The following is a 12,909-nucleotide window of genomic DNA, read 5'->3' on the forward strand; positions in this document are numbered from 1 at the left end:
CTCTTCTTCAAGTCTCCGTGTAAGCTCAAAAGCTTGTCTTTTACACCAACAGAAATTGGTCCAATAAAAGATATTACCTCGCCCACCTTGTCTCTCTAATATCTTGGGACCAACACGGCTACAACAATGCTGAAAGCTGCTATTCTCTTATCACATGTGCAAACACACATATATACACTCTGGTTGCCAGTAGAATTTTCTGTTCTGCGGTACTAAGAATAGAAAATCCGGTGTGCAAATGATTGTGGCAGAATCAAAGATATCAGCACAGTAAATGTTGAATTGTTTTCCGTGGTGGTGCTGGGGTGTGTGTGTGTGCGTCTGTAGGGGTGCGTGCTCATGTGGCATGCACACACGAAAAATTATAGAATATATTACATGGACTGTAATTACAGAATGCATGTGTTGGATTGATGGCTTTGTTGCCACTAAATTTTAAACAGGACTAATTTGTTGTTGATGCTTGTGATTAGGGTAATCACACTGTTGGAATATATGTGCACTGCTGATAAAGGACATCTAAGCCATGATGGTTGATTGTTCCATTTAATTTTATAAATGCTCTATATTTATACCCCAGAAAGAGCATAGACTGATAGCTCTAAGGTTTCTTCTCACTAGTTTTGCATATGCCAAGCTTGGAACAGGGCCACGCATTTCATTGGAGAGAGTTTTACAATGAAAACTGCACGAATTGGAAAGGCAGCTGTCCAGTGTTTGTTTGTTTAGTAGAATGAGTGTCACTGCTTCTTTCTCTTTTCCTTTGCTCCTGTTGGTTTCAACTTTGCTACTCTTCTTGCATAACAAGGAAATGCATCAGTAAACTCTATTTCCTAATAACTTGTCTAATAGCCTTGATTAAATGGGTTCACATAAGGTCTCCTGTTTTCTGCGCATCTGTAACCTACTGGTGACTCTGTTACACACTGACCATAGTTCCTCTTTCTGGAAAGCATGCTGTCTAGGCCTCCAAGGACAGAAAGAACTGCACCACCACCTAAGTAAGACTTGCCATTCCATCTATACCCTTTATATCTGCAGGCTCATTTTTCAGCTGTCACAATCTGTCCCATTACACTCAGCTGCCAATGACTATAGTAAATAATGCCTGATGGGATTTAATAGGCTTGTCTCCTGTAGTACTTCTGGATTCCCCTGTACTGCGAGTGAAGAAAGACTCAGCTACAATCGCAGGCCAAGGTTTTCAATAGTGACTAGTGATTTGAGGTGCATCTGTTTGGGGGTGCCCAGTTTGAGACTGCTTAATGAGGCCTAGTTTTCAGAAGGGAGGTGGTCAACTTTTTCTGAAAATCTGGCTCTTTTCAGCTGTCTCAAACTGGACACCCTGAATTGCTAGTCACTATTGAAAATCTTGGCCCCAAACTCCAGTCCCCAATGTGGAAGTGTCCTGAGTGGCTGTTAGAGAGAAGAACTTTCTATAAACAACCAGATTAATTAAAAAGGGTATTGAAACTGATTGAAGTCTGTGTGTACGGGAAGGGGAGGAGAGGCAGAGGGGAAGGGTAGAGAGACAGAAACACTATTGTTAACTCCTACATTTTATATAAAACGTAATGAAAAGAGACAGAGGCAGGAATAGAACACTGTAAACCCAACCTTAGCGACAAAGAAAGGACCTGCTATTTTTTCTAGATTTGGGGCTAGGTGAATTACAAGAGAGTCACTGAAAGTAATTATCCAGTTTTAAATTCTGGCTACCAACTAAATTAGTCAAAGCATACTGTCCCTCTGATGCTAGAAATGGTCAGTAGCAAAAGCAACTACTTATAGTTCCTGGTTTTCCATGCAGAAGGGAACTGTACCTGCTGAGACAGTGGGGAGAAAGGAAGCCTGGCATACTTCAGGATGACAACTTTTTCATTGGTGTATCACAATTATTCAGGGAGCATGAAAGGAATACCCTTTACATGGTTGATCTGCCACTCTCCTTGGCATTTTTAGGCCATTGTTTTATTAGTAGTATGATTAAATTGCAACTTGTCCTCTACTTCTAACTGTAAAATTTGCAGAGCATACAATGGGTCAGATTCCATGCTCCTTATGCAAGCAAAACTCTTGTGTACTTAGCCTGAATAAAGTCTAGGATTGGGCCTATGTTGATGTGGGGGAAGAACCGGGTAGGGGCGTCATTCACAAAATGAATGTGGACAGCAGAATCACAAAACTGAGGATACCAGACCTGAAAGAGTTGGCGGTCATTTTAGGGTGAATTTAACGTGCCTTGTCACTGACTTTATTCTCTCTGCCTTACCACTGAATTCTCCTTGGCCTTTATACTCATGACAACATTGCCAAAGCACCTTATGGCAGTTTCTGCTGCAAACAAGCATAAAGTGTTATAAATATTAGCTAAAGAGTAAACCCCCTTTTTTGTCCCTGGCTGAGAAGGAAGCATTATTTATGTTTTTAAAACCTAAACATCTCTCATGGTCTATGTGTTGCTTTTAGAGTATTTGAAGTGCTGCTATATGTAATATAGCTACATATGACGCAGGAGGGCTTGATGCTTTTCAGATTGTAAGTACTGTAAGCAATTAAGGCAAAGTATTATTATCAAACCATTTTATTATATATAGTTGTCCGGTGGCTTTTACTTCACATCTAATCTTAAAATAGAGCTGGTTCTCACATTTCTGTATGTATGTTCCTTAGTTATGGCAAGATATTTAATACAGAATTATTTATTTCTTCCAGTAAATTGCATGTTATTGCCCTTTACACAGTGGTTTATAGGTAGGGAGAAAAGCCAGGGAGATTCCTCAGTCATCCCACAAACTATGAATTCCCTGGCTCTAAATGTTTAATAACTTCATATTTTATATATATATTTTCTATGGTTTTCACCGGCACTTGTTGAGTATATTCTGTTGTGCTATTTATCTTAGTCTACAGGTTTTGAGGCCTTTGCATGGTTTCCCATGCTTGGCATCTCATTAGTAAATCACTGTCTGCAGATCTTTCTCAGAGCAATTACCTTTTAAAATATCCTCTAATGCTAACAGCACAGTCTTTGAAAGTATGTCTAGCAAAATTCTTCTGCCTCAACCCTCCAGAACAATGCTTTTGTTCCCAAGTGCTTCAAAGACACTGCAAGGTGAATAAGGCTATTTATCGACTGCATATATCTGACTAGCTGGAAACCACAGTCGTTTTCATAAAAGGTCCATTTAAATAAATCTTGCTTTCACTTTCCTGAGGGCCCCCATGAATTCGTAACACCAAGTTAAGGTCAGTACTGATGTTCTTAATGTTTAGCAGTGAGGTTTTCTATGCCTCATCTGTTGTTAACTTTTGCTTCAGGGAGGGAGCAATAAGCCATAAAGACCCTGCTTAGCTAAAAATGAAGGAAAGGGAAGAAAAAAAAGCACTTGGAGGAACTCTGCATGTCTTGCTGTCTGACTTCTAGGAGTATGGAAAGCTGCAGGCTGATCAGCTAAGTATCCTTGCTGTTGATGGAAAATACCATAGAACCCTTCCTGAGGTTATAGGTATGTCAACCAGAAAATGCAAGCAAAAGAAGAACATGACTGTAATCTCTCTGTATGCAGCTGCCAAACTTGTAAAAATACTTTCTGTCCATGTTCTTTTATGCATGGTGGTAGCTTTAGTTGAAAGGAAAAGCAAGCTTGACATGTGCTAGGTAGATATAGCCCAAATTAATTTTCATACATATGAGTATACTCAGCACGTCACAGCACAGAATCCTTACCTCCTGCAGGATTTTTTCATGCATGTAAATAGTTTTGGCATTTCCATCCTTTTTTGCACTCAGGAATTATGTTTTAGGGGTCTTCTCTTTGTTTATTAACCTGAAGGAAAAAAATGTAGACTGTCAAGGTCCATTTAAAGTGACTGGAAAGACTACTCTTGACTTCTGTGGGCCTTGGATCAGGGCCTCAGACAGTGAATGAAATGAATAAAACAGATGGATTAATGATTAAGAAATGTCCAGGCTAATGGGATAATGTTTCCCGTTTTGAGTTGGTTTGCGATAGGGTTTCAGGGTCTGTCTCATTATTTTTATTGGGATTCCCCTTCTCACTTGTTTAGGGGGAAAATCATTCCACCCTATATTGAGAACAGTGTCAGTTCTCCAAACCAGATTACCTGTATACATATAACAAACACTGTCTAGGCTAAGTTTTACCTTCCTTCTTTCTTCATTTACTATAGCAACGTGGGGTCTGAATTAAAAAATAAATTCATAAAGGTCAACATTTATTTTTTTATTTTTTTTAATTCTTGTAGCCAAATTCGTTTGTATTTCCTTTCAGAATGCTCCAGGCTATTTAAAGGATGCACACCCTCTTGCATCCTGGTCAGAGAAGGCCATAAAGTGTGCAACTCGAGGATATAGGGGTTGAGGCAGATAAAATGAACCCATTGCTTCAAAGAGCCATTGGAAGACTTAATAATGAAGACTCAGATGTGATGGATTGCCCTGAGTTTGAATGTACCTTTATAGTTAGCTATAAGAAAACACATTTGGCTGTGTAAACATGAAAGGGAAGCTGATAGATATAGCCTATTGGGGGGAAAAAACAATATTAAAATAAAAAGAAATCTCAGTAAGTTAAATTTCTGCCTCTTTGTTGGGTCATTGAATTGTAAATGCTCTGCATACTGTTTTGTTCCATACTGAAGACCCTAACTTTCAGAGGTGCCATGTAGCCACATCTTCCATTTACTTCAGTAGCAGTTGTACCTACTTAGCACTTCTGAAAATCAGGCCCTAGTTTCCATTATGGCGTATTAATTCCCCTTTCTTAAAGCAGAAAGTGAATAGCAACAGACTAGTTCCCAGTGGCTGTGATCAGTGCTGAAGATTTCCTGAGGGGCACTCCCTGGTCAGGTAGCCAATGATGCTGGATTGATTCCAGCTTTATATGTGTACTTGTTCTGCTGAAATACAGGGAAGTAGTTTTTTGGTGCTGCTCAATGTTACTGAATGCTAGGAACAGGGACAGACACTACTAGGCAGTTAAAGTGCACTGAATAGCAACTGTAAAAAGACAACTGTGTGGTTCCATACATATGGTTTCTCAGTGGTTCCATGTCAGATTTGCCCACATCTAGTCAATAAAAAATACTGATGTTTTTATTAGTACTTAGAAGGGAGTTAGTCAGAGAGAGCCTAATTATTGAAGGCGGGTGTTGCTAGTGACTTGCTGAATCGAGGACTGATATTTAAGGGGCATTGTGCTCTTTGGATGGAAAGTAAAACAGAGTTCCTGACCGGAGATTAAAGAACTCATGCTGCTTTCTGTAAATGTAGGGCTGTTAGAACTTGGCTAGAACACCAAGCTTAACTTGGGTAACTACATTTTCACTGAAAATTTCACTTGCAGTTTCAACTGGATTGTACTAGTGGTCAAGTGAAAAATTTTCTTTACTGTTGCATATGGAAGGTGCAGTTAGACATTTGCAGATCTTGCCCCCTTGCAATATGCAGTGTGATGAAATGTTAAGGAGTGTGATGTTGACAGTGACTTGGTATAGGCCTGGTGAATAGTGAAGTTAAAAGATTGTTGAGAATTGTGATGAGGCAACCAGTATTATAAGCACATGTGAAGTTACTTTCTGAGTTTGTATATGGTTTAGAGGTCTAAACACATCCATGGGTGCCAAAAATAAACTGCAGAGTTGTAATCCTGTCCTGTCTTTGACTGATTCCTTTTGTGGTCACTTAACCTCTCTGTACCTCCCTCTGCTCATAGATAGATTATTTACTTACCTCCTAGGATTGTAAGCACTTTGAAGATGAATAGCATTTATTGCTACAGTCATATGCATCCATCCTCCTAATGGTACTAACTTCTCTGTGCCTGAAGTCAGATGCTTGAAACATGGGTCATCTGAGACTCACTGACAGAGAATGATTCAGGTCTTTGTTAAGACGGCACAGATTGTTAAAAAGGAGGTGAGATGGTTCTTGTCTTGTCCCTGTAATAGAGTGGAGAAAGAGACATCCATTTAATAGCCACAGGCAAATCTTGAGTTTCAAATAAGCAAACATGGGTAAACAACTCAGGAAATGTTCGAAGAAAGAAAGAATGGAAAACCTCTTGCAGTTGCTAACCAGCCGCTCTCTTATTGCCAACTCTAGCTGTGCATGCCCAGAAAGGGGTTCTAAAGAGTTTTCTCAGTGAAGGGATGTGGACTTTCAAAGTGCAATACTTACGCCAGGACACAGATTCATCATGCTGTGTCTTATGACAGGTAGCACAAGCTCAGTTTAGAGAGACCCTACTTTTTTCCTCTGAGGTCTCGCGTTGAGAAGAGTATTGTGATTTAATAGCTCAGGAATCTGAGGATACAGAGTATGTCCTTAAGAACATAAGAACATAAGAAAGGCCATACCGGGTCAGACCAAAGGTCCATCTAGCCCAGTATCCTGTCTACTGACAGTGGCCAATGCCAGGTGCCCCAGAGGGAGTGAACCTAACAGGCAATGATCAAGTGATCTCTCTCCTGCCATCCATCTCCACTCTCTGACAGACAGAGGCTAGGGACACCATTCCTTACCCGTCCTGGCTAATAGCCATTAATGGACTTAACCACCATGAATTTATCCAGTTCTCTTTTAAACTCTGTTATAGTCCTAGCCTTCACTACCTCCGCAGGTAAGGAGTTCCACAAGTTGACTGTGCGCTGCGTGAAGAAGAACTTTCTTTTATTTGTTTTAAACCTGCTGCCTATTAATTTCATTTGATGACCCCTAGTTCTTGTATTATAGGAATAAGTAAATAACTTTTCCTTATCCACTTTCTCCACATCACTCATGATTTTATATACCTCTATCATATCCCCCCTTAGTCTCCTCTTTTCCAAGCTGAAGAGTCCTAGCCTCTTTAATCTCTCCTCATATGGGACCCGTTCCAAACCCTTAATCATTTTAGTTGCTCTTTACTGAACCTTTTCTAGTGCCAGTATATCTTTTTTGAGATGAGGAGACCACATCTGTATACAGTATTCGAGATGAGGGCGTACCATCGATTTATATAAGGGCAATAATATTTTCTCAGTCTTTTTAATGATTCCTAACATCCTGTTTGCTTTTTTGACCGCCTCTGCACATTGCATGGACATTTTCAGAGAACTATCCACGATGACTCCAAGATCTTTTTCCTGACTTGTAGCTAAATTAGCCCCCATCATATTGTATGTGTAGTTGGGGTTATTTTTTTCAATGTGCATTACTTTATATTTATCCACATTAAATTTCATTTGCCATTTTGTTGCCCAATCACTTAGTTTTGTGAGATCTTTTTGAAGTTCTTCAGTCTGCTTTGGACTTAACTATCTTTAGCAGTTTAGTATCATCTGCAAACTTTGCCACCTCCCTGTTTACCCCTTTCTCCAGATCATTTTTGAATAAGTTGAATAGGATCGGTCCGAGGACTGACCCTTGGGGAACACCACTAGTTACCCCTCTCCATTCTGAGAATTTACCATTAATTCCTACCCGTTGTTCCCTGTCTTTTAACCAGTTCACAATCCATGAAAGGACCTTCCCTTTTATCCCATGGCAGTTTAATTTACATAAGAGCCTTTGGTAAGGGACCTTGTCAAAGGCTTTCTGGAAATCTAAGTACACTATGTCCACTGGATCCCCCTTGTCCACATGTTTGTTGACCCCTTCAAAGAATTACTAATAGATTAGTAAGACACGATTTCCCTTTACAGAAACCATGTTGACTATTGCTCAACAGTTTGTTTTTCTATGTGTCAGACAATTTTATTCTTAACTATTGTTTCGACTAATTTGCCCGGTACAGACGTTAGACTTACTGGTCTGTAATTGCCGGGATCACCTCTAGAGCCCTTTTTAAATATTGGCATTACATTAGCTAACTTCCAGTCATTGGGTACAGAAGCCGAGTTCTTTCAGAACTCTTGGGTGAATGCCATCTGGTCCCGGTGACTTGTTAATGTTAAGTTTATCAATTAATTCCAAAACCTCCTCTCGTGACACTTCAATCCGTGACAGTTCCTCAGATTCTTCTGGAAGTTCAGTCTCAGGAGTAAACCTAGTAGTTTCTGCCCCTCCCTCTTTTTTTTTTTTTTTTTAAAGTTGCCAGACTAGCAATTTAATAAACTTATTTCTCCTTTCATATATTTTGGCCTCGGAATGAGTCAGAGAATTCTCTTCAATTTTGTTTGATAGAGTGTGACTAATTCTTGTCTCGCTTATACGAAAAGAGCTTAAATCTTTTGAATCTTTGATAAGAGAGTGAAGCTTTGCAGATTTTTAAAATCCTTCTTTATTGATTTTTGATTAGAGTAAAGGAGACCAAACCTTCAAGTAGCAATAATAGGCAGACATATGAAGAATAATAAATCACATTGGATAAATGATATTACTTTCATTCAAAGAAATCTGGCGTGTTGTCAACAAACCAGGGAGTTCTAAGGTTAATTCAAAGGTCTCTTCCATGCAAAGAAAGTAATTTGGAGTGCCTATAAAGACCTCGGCATTATATTTCCAAACGGATGAAATGTCTTTATCCAGGCAGAAAGAGCTGGCTCTTGTTAGAACGAAGTGATCGCTAATGTCCAGCCCAAAGTTTGCATTTTAAGAAAACAGGAAAAATAAAGGATCACATATCTGCCCTTTTCTGAAGCTTCAAATAGTGCTCTAGGGACATGGGTGAAGCTGGGGGTTCTACCATGTTCTGCAGCCCAGCTTGTCCCTAAATTGGCCCATGCTACAGAGTAATAAAAACTGTGTGTTCTAAACAAACCGTCAGCCAAATAAATGGTCTAAATATCTGAAGTCTCCCAGCTCAGAAATGTAACAAATTCCTTGTTCTTTTGCAATTCATTATGTTTTGGGGGCAATTTCTTAAGAACTGTTCTTGAAATAAGGTCCCTCTCTTCCTACTTTCTAAAGATCTGCAGTGTTGATTTCTGAATCCTCTGACTCAGTTCTGTCTTCAGTTGTTGATTCACCAATAAATCTGGCAGCCTCTCCTGAGGAAGAGAGGATAACGGCTGGGCATACTAAATAAACTTGCTTGGAAAAGAGAGAGAGGCTGAAATTCTGGCCCTGTTGAAATCAGTGAGAGTTTTCCAATTAACTTAATTAGGGCCAGGATATCACCCATAGTACATAAGTTCCTTTCAAGTTCTTTAGCTATTTATTGTGTTCCTTCTCTTTCTCTTTCCTCTTTCATTTTTCCTTAAGTCTGTAAGAGAATTTTAGTGCTCATTAAAGTCATCTAAAGACACCTAAATTCTCAGCTTTTAAATGGTGAGTTTGTTTTAAGATAGACCGAGTACAGCCAGGCAATGAGTCCTATGCTTAGCCCACACAAAGCTAACGCATGTCAGACGGCTTGCTGCCATACCAACTATTCCAATATTTGGCAATCTGTATTCTAGACAGGACCATCACATCAAACTTTGGACCCTGATTCAGGATTTGAACCAAAATTTCCAAAAGTGAAAAGCCAGTGCTGTAGCCCATTAGACCACCTTAAGTCTACTCTGACTTATTCCTCTTATTTGCTTTTGTTGTTTTTTTTTTTAAATTAGTGCCATGCTGACAGAGAAGTAAAAATGTTCTTCGGTTCCTCTGCAGAAAAGTAGACTGATTCATTACTGCCTTTGGGGTGTTATTCCACAACACTAGGGTAGAACAAGTGAGTAGAAGAGTTTAAAAGAGTTTTGACCCTATGTTTTGCCTTGTAAAGAGAGTGTTCAGATGGAGTCAAATAACATTGACTCTGATACTTTCAGACCTGAAGGCCTTCAGGAACCAGCCTCTCAATGAACTCTTCAGCCTGAGCTGACTTCCTTAAAAAGGGCACTGTCAGCTGTCGAATAATGTTGTTTATTTTAGAAGTAATTAGCATCATGGTGTTTTCATGATATTAATGCTAGTGTCACTGGGTTCTTTTGCACATGTGCTGTGCCCCTCTGTGATGGTAGATGCTTGTTTTGCCACTCTTTGTGAACCCTGCCAGAGGGATTGAATGTCCCAGGCTCTGTGGCATCTGGATAGTGCTGCGATACTTTATACAGAGAAGTGAGGAGATTAGATCCCCCACTTCAGCCTAACCAATTTATGTATCTTAACCTTTTCGGTTCAACGTACGTTTGATTTATTTGTTTTCTTCTTCCTGTGGTTTGAATGGAATTTGATTGTTCTTGTAATTCCATGTCCTTACAATACATCTCTTTGTTCATCAACTTTATGGACTGATCTCAGTCTGAGCTCTGTGAACAGTCTATCTTACTTTGCTGCTTGGCTGCAAAGAAAATTCATAATGTTTTATTGTGGGTCCTATGCAAAGTTCTTGCAGGATGGTGGTGGTGTCTGTTTAAGTGTATTAAAGAGAGGGTAAGATGAGTGTGCACTTTAGTTTTTAGAGATTATTTTTACAGCTGAGGCCAGGGATATGAGTTGTACTCTGAAATTTGCCTTTGGCTTCCTTTCTGAACCTGGGCAAGTCACTTCACCTCTCTGTGTCTTATCTGTTCAATGAGGATAACAAGATTTCCCTTCCCTACAATGAAGTTGTGAACCTTAATTCAGTGGTTCTCGATGTTTTTCATAATTGAAAACTCTTGATGGAGAGGTTCTCATGGACCACCTTCCATCCTGTGGACAACTGCACAGACCACTTCCCCTCCCATTTGTGATTGTACAACATCCTTGTGGCAACTGCTGCTGGTTAGCATTTTTCAAACAAAAAGTTTTATTGTTGATAAATGGACTTTTTTCTAATATGAAAAATTTTACAAAACTTGATTTTTTTTTAAAAAAAGTAATGATATTGTACTGCTTTCTCTTGCATCTGTGGCAAGGAAAAGTGTATAATTCAGACTCCTCATCTTCCTCTGGGTTACTTATTTAGACAGTGTTTATTTTTTTCCTCCTGCATTGCACAATGCATGCTAGTCCTGTGGGAGTTCTTTCTTCAGAGATTTCTCACCAGTTTTGCGAAGTGTAGTAACTGCAAATTTCATGAATCTAATTTTTTTGTAAAAGGTAGAGTCTGTGGGAAGTGTAATCAGTATTGTGCTTGACATGGTGTTTACTTCTACTTGCTAGTATTGTTGTATATGGGAGCTTAGGCACTTAACATAAGGAACCGTTGCAGTCAATTTATTTGTAGCTCTGCAAGTGTTATACACTCAATAAAGATACTTATAATGCATATGTGGTGAAATCTAGCAGTTATTGTTATGCTGTGGGCCAATGTCTGTTACACCAGTGCAGTGCCAAAGCAGATTGCACTGGTGTAAGTGAGAGCAGAATTTGGCCTTACGTCTTTTGCTGGGCTGCATGCTGCTACCTATGCCTTGTTTGATATTTCCATTTTTAGATCCCTTCATGTAAAGCTTTGTAAGGCAAATAGGCTCTCCAGCACTGAGAAATAGACCAAAATGATTAGAAAAGCCGAAAAGATTAAGTGAGTCAATTTGCATCTGCCTTTAAATGTTACAAAGCTAGACCTCTCAAAATGAATTCCCCATCATTTAGGCATGGTAAAACAACGACTGATTAAACTAGGGTATTATTGGCCAGCACAAGAAAGCACAGATGTCTAGGCTGGATGATTTAACAAACTAAATGCTGTTCTTTCATCTAAAGAAACCTAAATTCTCAGGTTTTAAATGGTGAGTTTGATTACCTTAATTTGATCTGTAGTGAGCAACAGCAGACATTACAAACCGATTCATCCAGTTGGACTGGAGCTAGTAGAGAAATGGAATTAACTTTCATCTCTAAAGGCTGTGGTCCCTCCAGATGAGGACTGAGGCCTTTGCAGTCTGGCAATATTTGGAGCAGCTGTGCAAATCACAATAGTTTTGACAAAACCACATGTGACAATTTCATTTCTCCTCTCATAGCAAGCAAACATTATAAACAGCAATATGGACCAAAGACATTATATATTAATGTACGGAATGCCTCAAATGTTGAACACTGTATTGGACATAAGTATCTTGTGTGATAAAGTATAATTTAAATTTTAGATCTTTTCTACAAAGGGATAAAAAGACTATATTAATGTGCAGTTTTTAGTTAATTTTCTTCATATAGAACATCACAGATTTAGCTGCTGCTTCTTAATTGTAAAGACTTGAGACTGAACACAGACGTGTGTCTGTGTGTACACCCACACTATTTTTATATATAATACTTCAGTTGCAGATTTCCTGTAAATTACCTCAGATAGTTACAATCTTAAGTATCTATGTATAGTAAAACTGACCTCAGAAAAGTTGCCAAGAGTAATTCACACTATGTTGTATCTGATGCTTGTGTAATTCAAACAATAAACATGTGTTATGGGTATGTCAGATGTACAATACACAAACAGTATGTAAATGCAGAGGAACTGCAGTGTGGAATAATTCCTGTTTTCAATGCAGTATATTGATCAATCATTAATCTGATTAATTTATTTCATTAATAAAAATCTGAAAATGGAGGAGGGGCAACTTAATGTTGATTGGAAGTTGGATTTCTTTTTCATTCACATGCGTTTCACTATTGTGTTGTTGCAGAAACTGGAACATAGAGAAGTTTTAGTTGGCTTGTTGTTCCTGGTTTTCCCATTTATCCCAGCCAGCAACCTCTTCTTCAGGGTGGGGTTTGTGGTGGCAGAGCGAGTCCTTTACATGCCAAGGTAATTATTGCAATTGAATTCCTTTATAATGAGACCCTCTCACCCATTTTGTAAAAGCAGGTAAGATTTTTTTAATTTTTTGTCTGTTATTGTGATTCAGACATTATATTTTATTTATTTTTCGTCCAAACACAATATGCCTTTGAATTTTTGAGCAGCAACATCAGAAAATGTATAGCTTGTCAAGGCAGACTACTTGGCAGAATCAAAGCTAGTTCCATTCCATTATTATGAATTTTTTTGA

At 38.8% G+C, this 12,909-nt stretch overlaps 1 protein-coding gene across 7 annotated transcripts in view; it reads left to right on the plus strand.

The window, feature by feature from the left end:
* TMTC1 (transmembrane O-mannosyltransferase targeting cadherins 1) overlaps positions 1-12,909 on the plus strand; it is a 209,701-nt gene that overhangs the window by 99,380 nt on the left and 97,412 nt on the right. For all 7 annotated transcript variants that reach the window (XM_042849886.2, XM_042849889.2, XM_042849892.2 and 4 more), the window contains one exon: positions 12,544-12,665. In XM_042849886.2, the coding sequence (XP_042705820.2) occupies positions 12,544-12,665 (122 nt within the window). The remainder of the gene's footprint in view (positions 1-12,543; positions 12,666-12,909) is intronic.

Source organism: Chrysemys picta, chromosome 1, assembly GCF_011386835.1.
Source record: "Chrysemys picta bellii isolate R12L10 chromosome 1, ASM1138683v2, whole genome shotgun sequence".
In the NCBI taxonomy this organism is placed as follows: domain Eukaryota; kingdom Metazoa; phylum Chordata; order Testudines; family Emydidae; genus Chrysemys; species Chrysemys picta.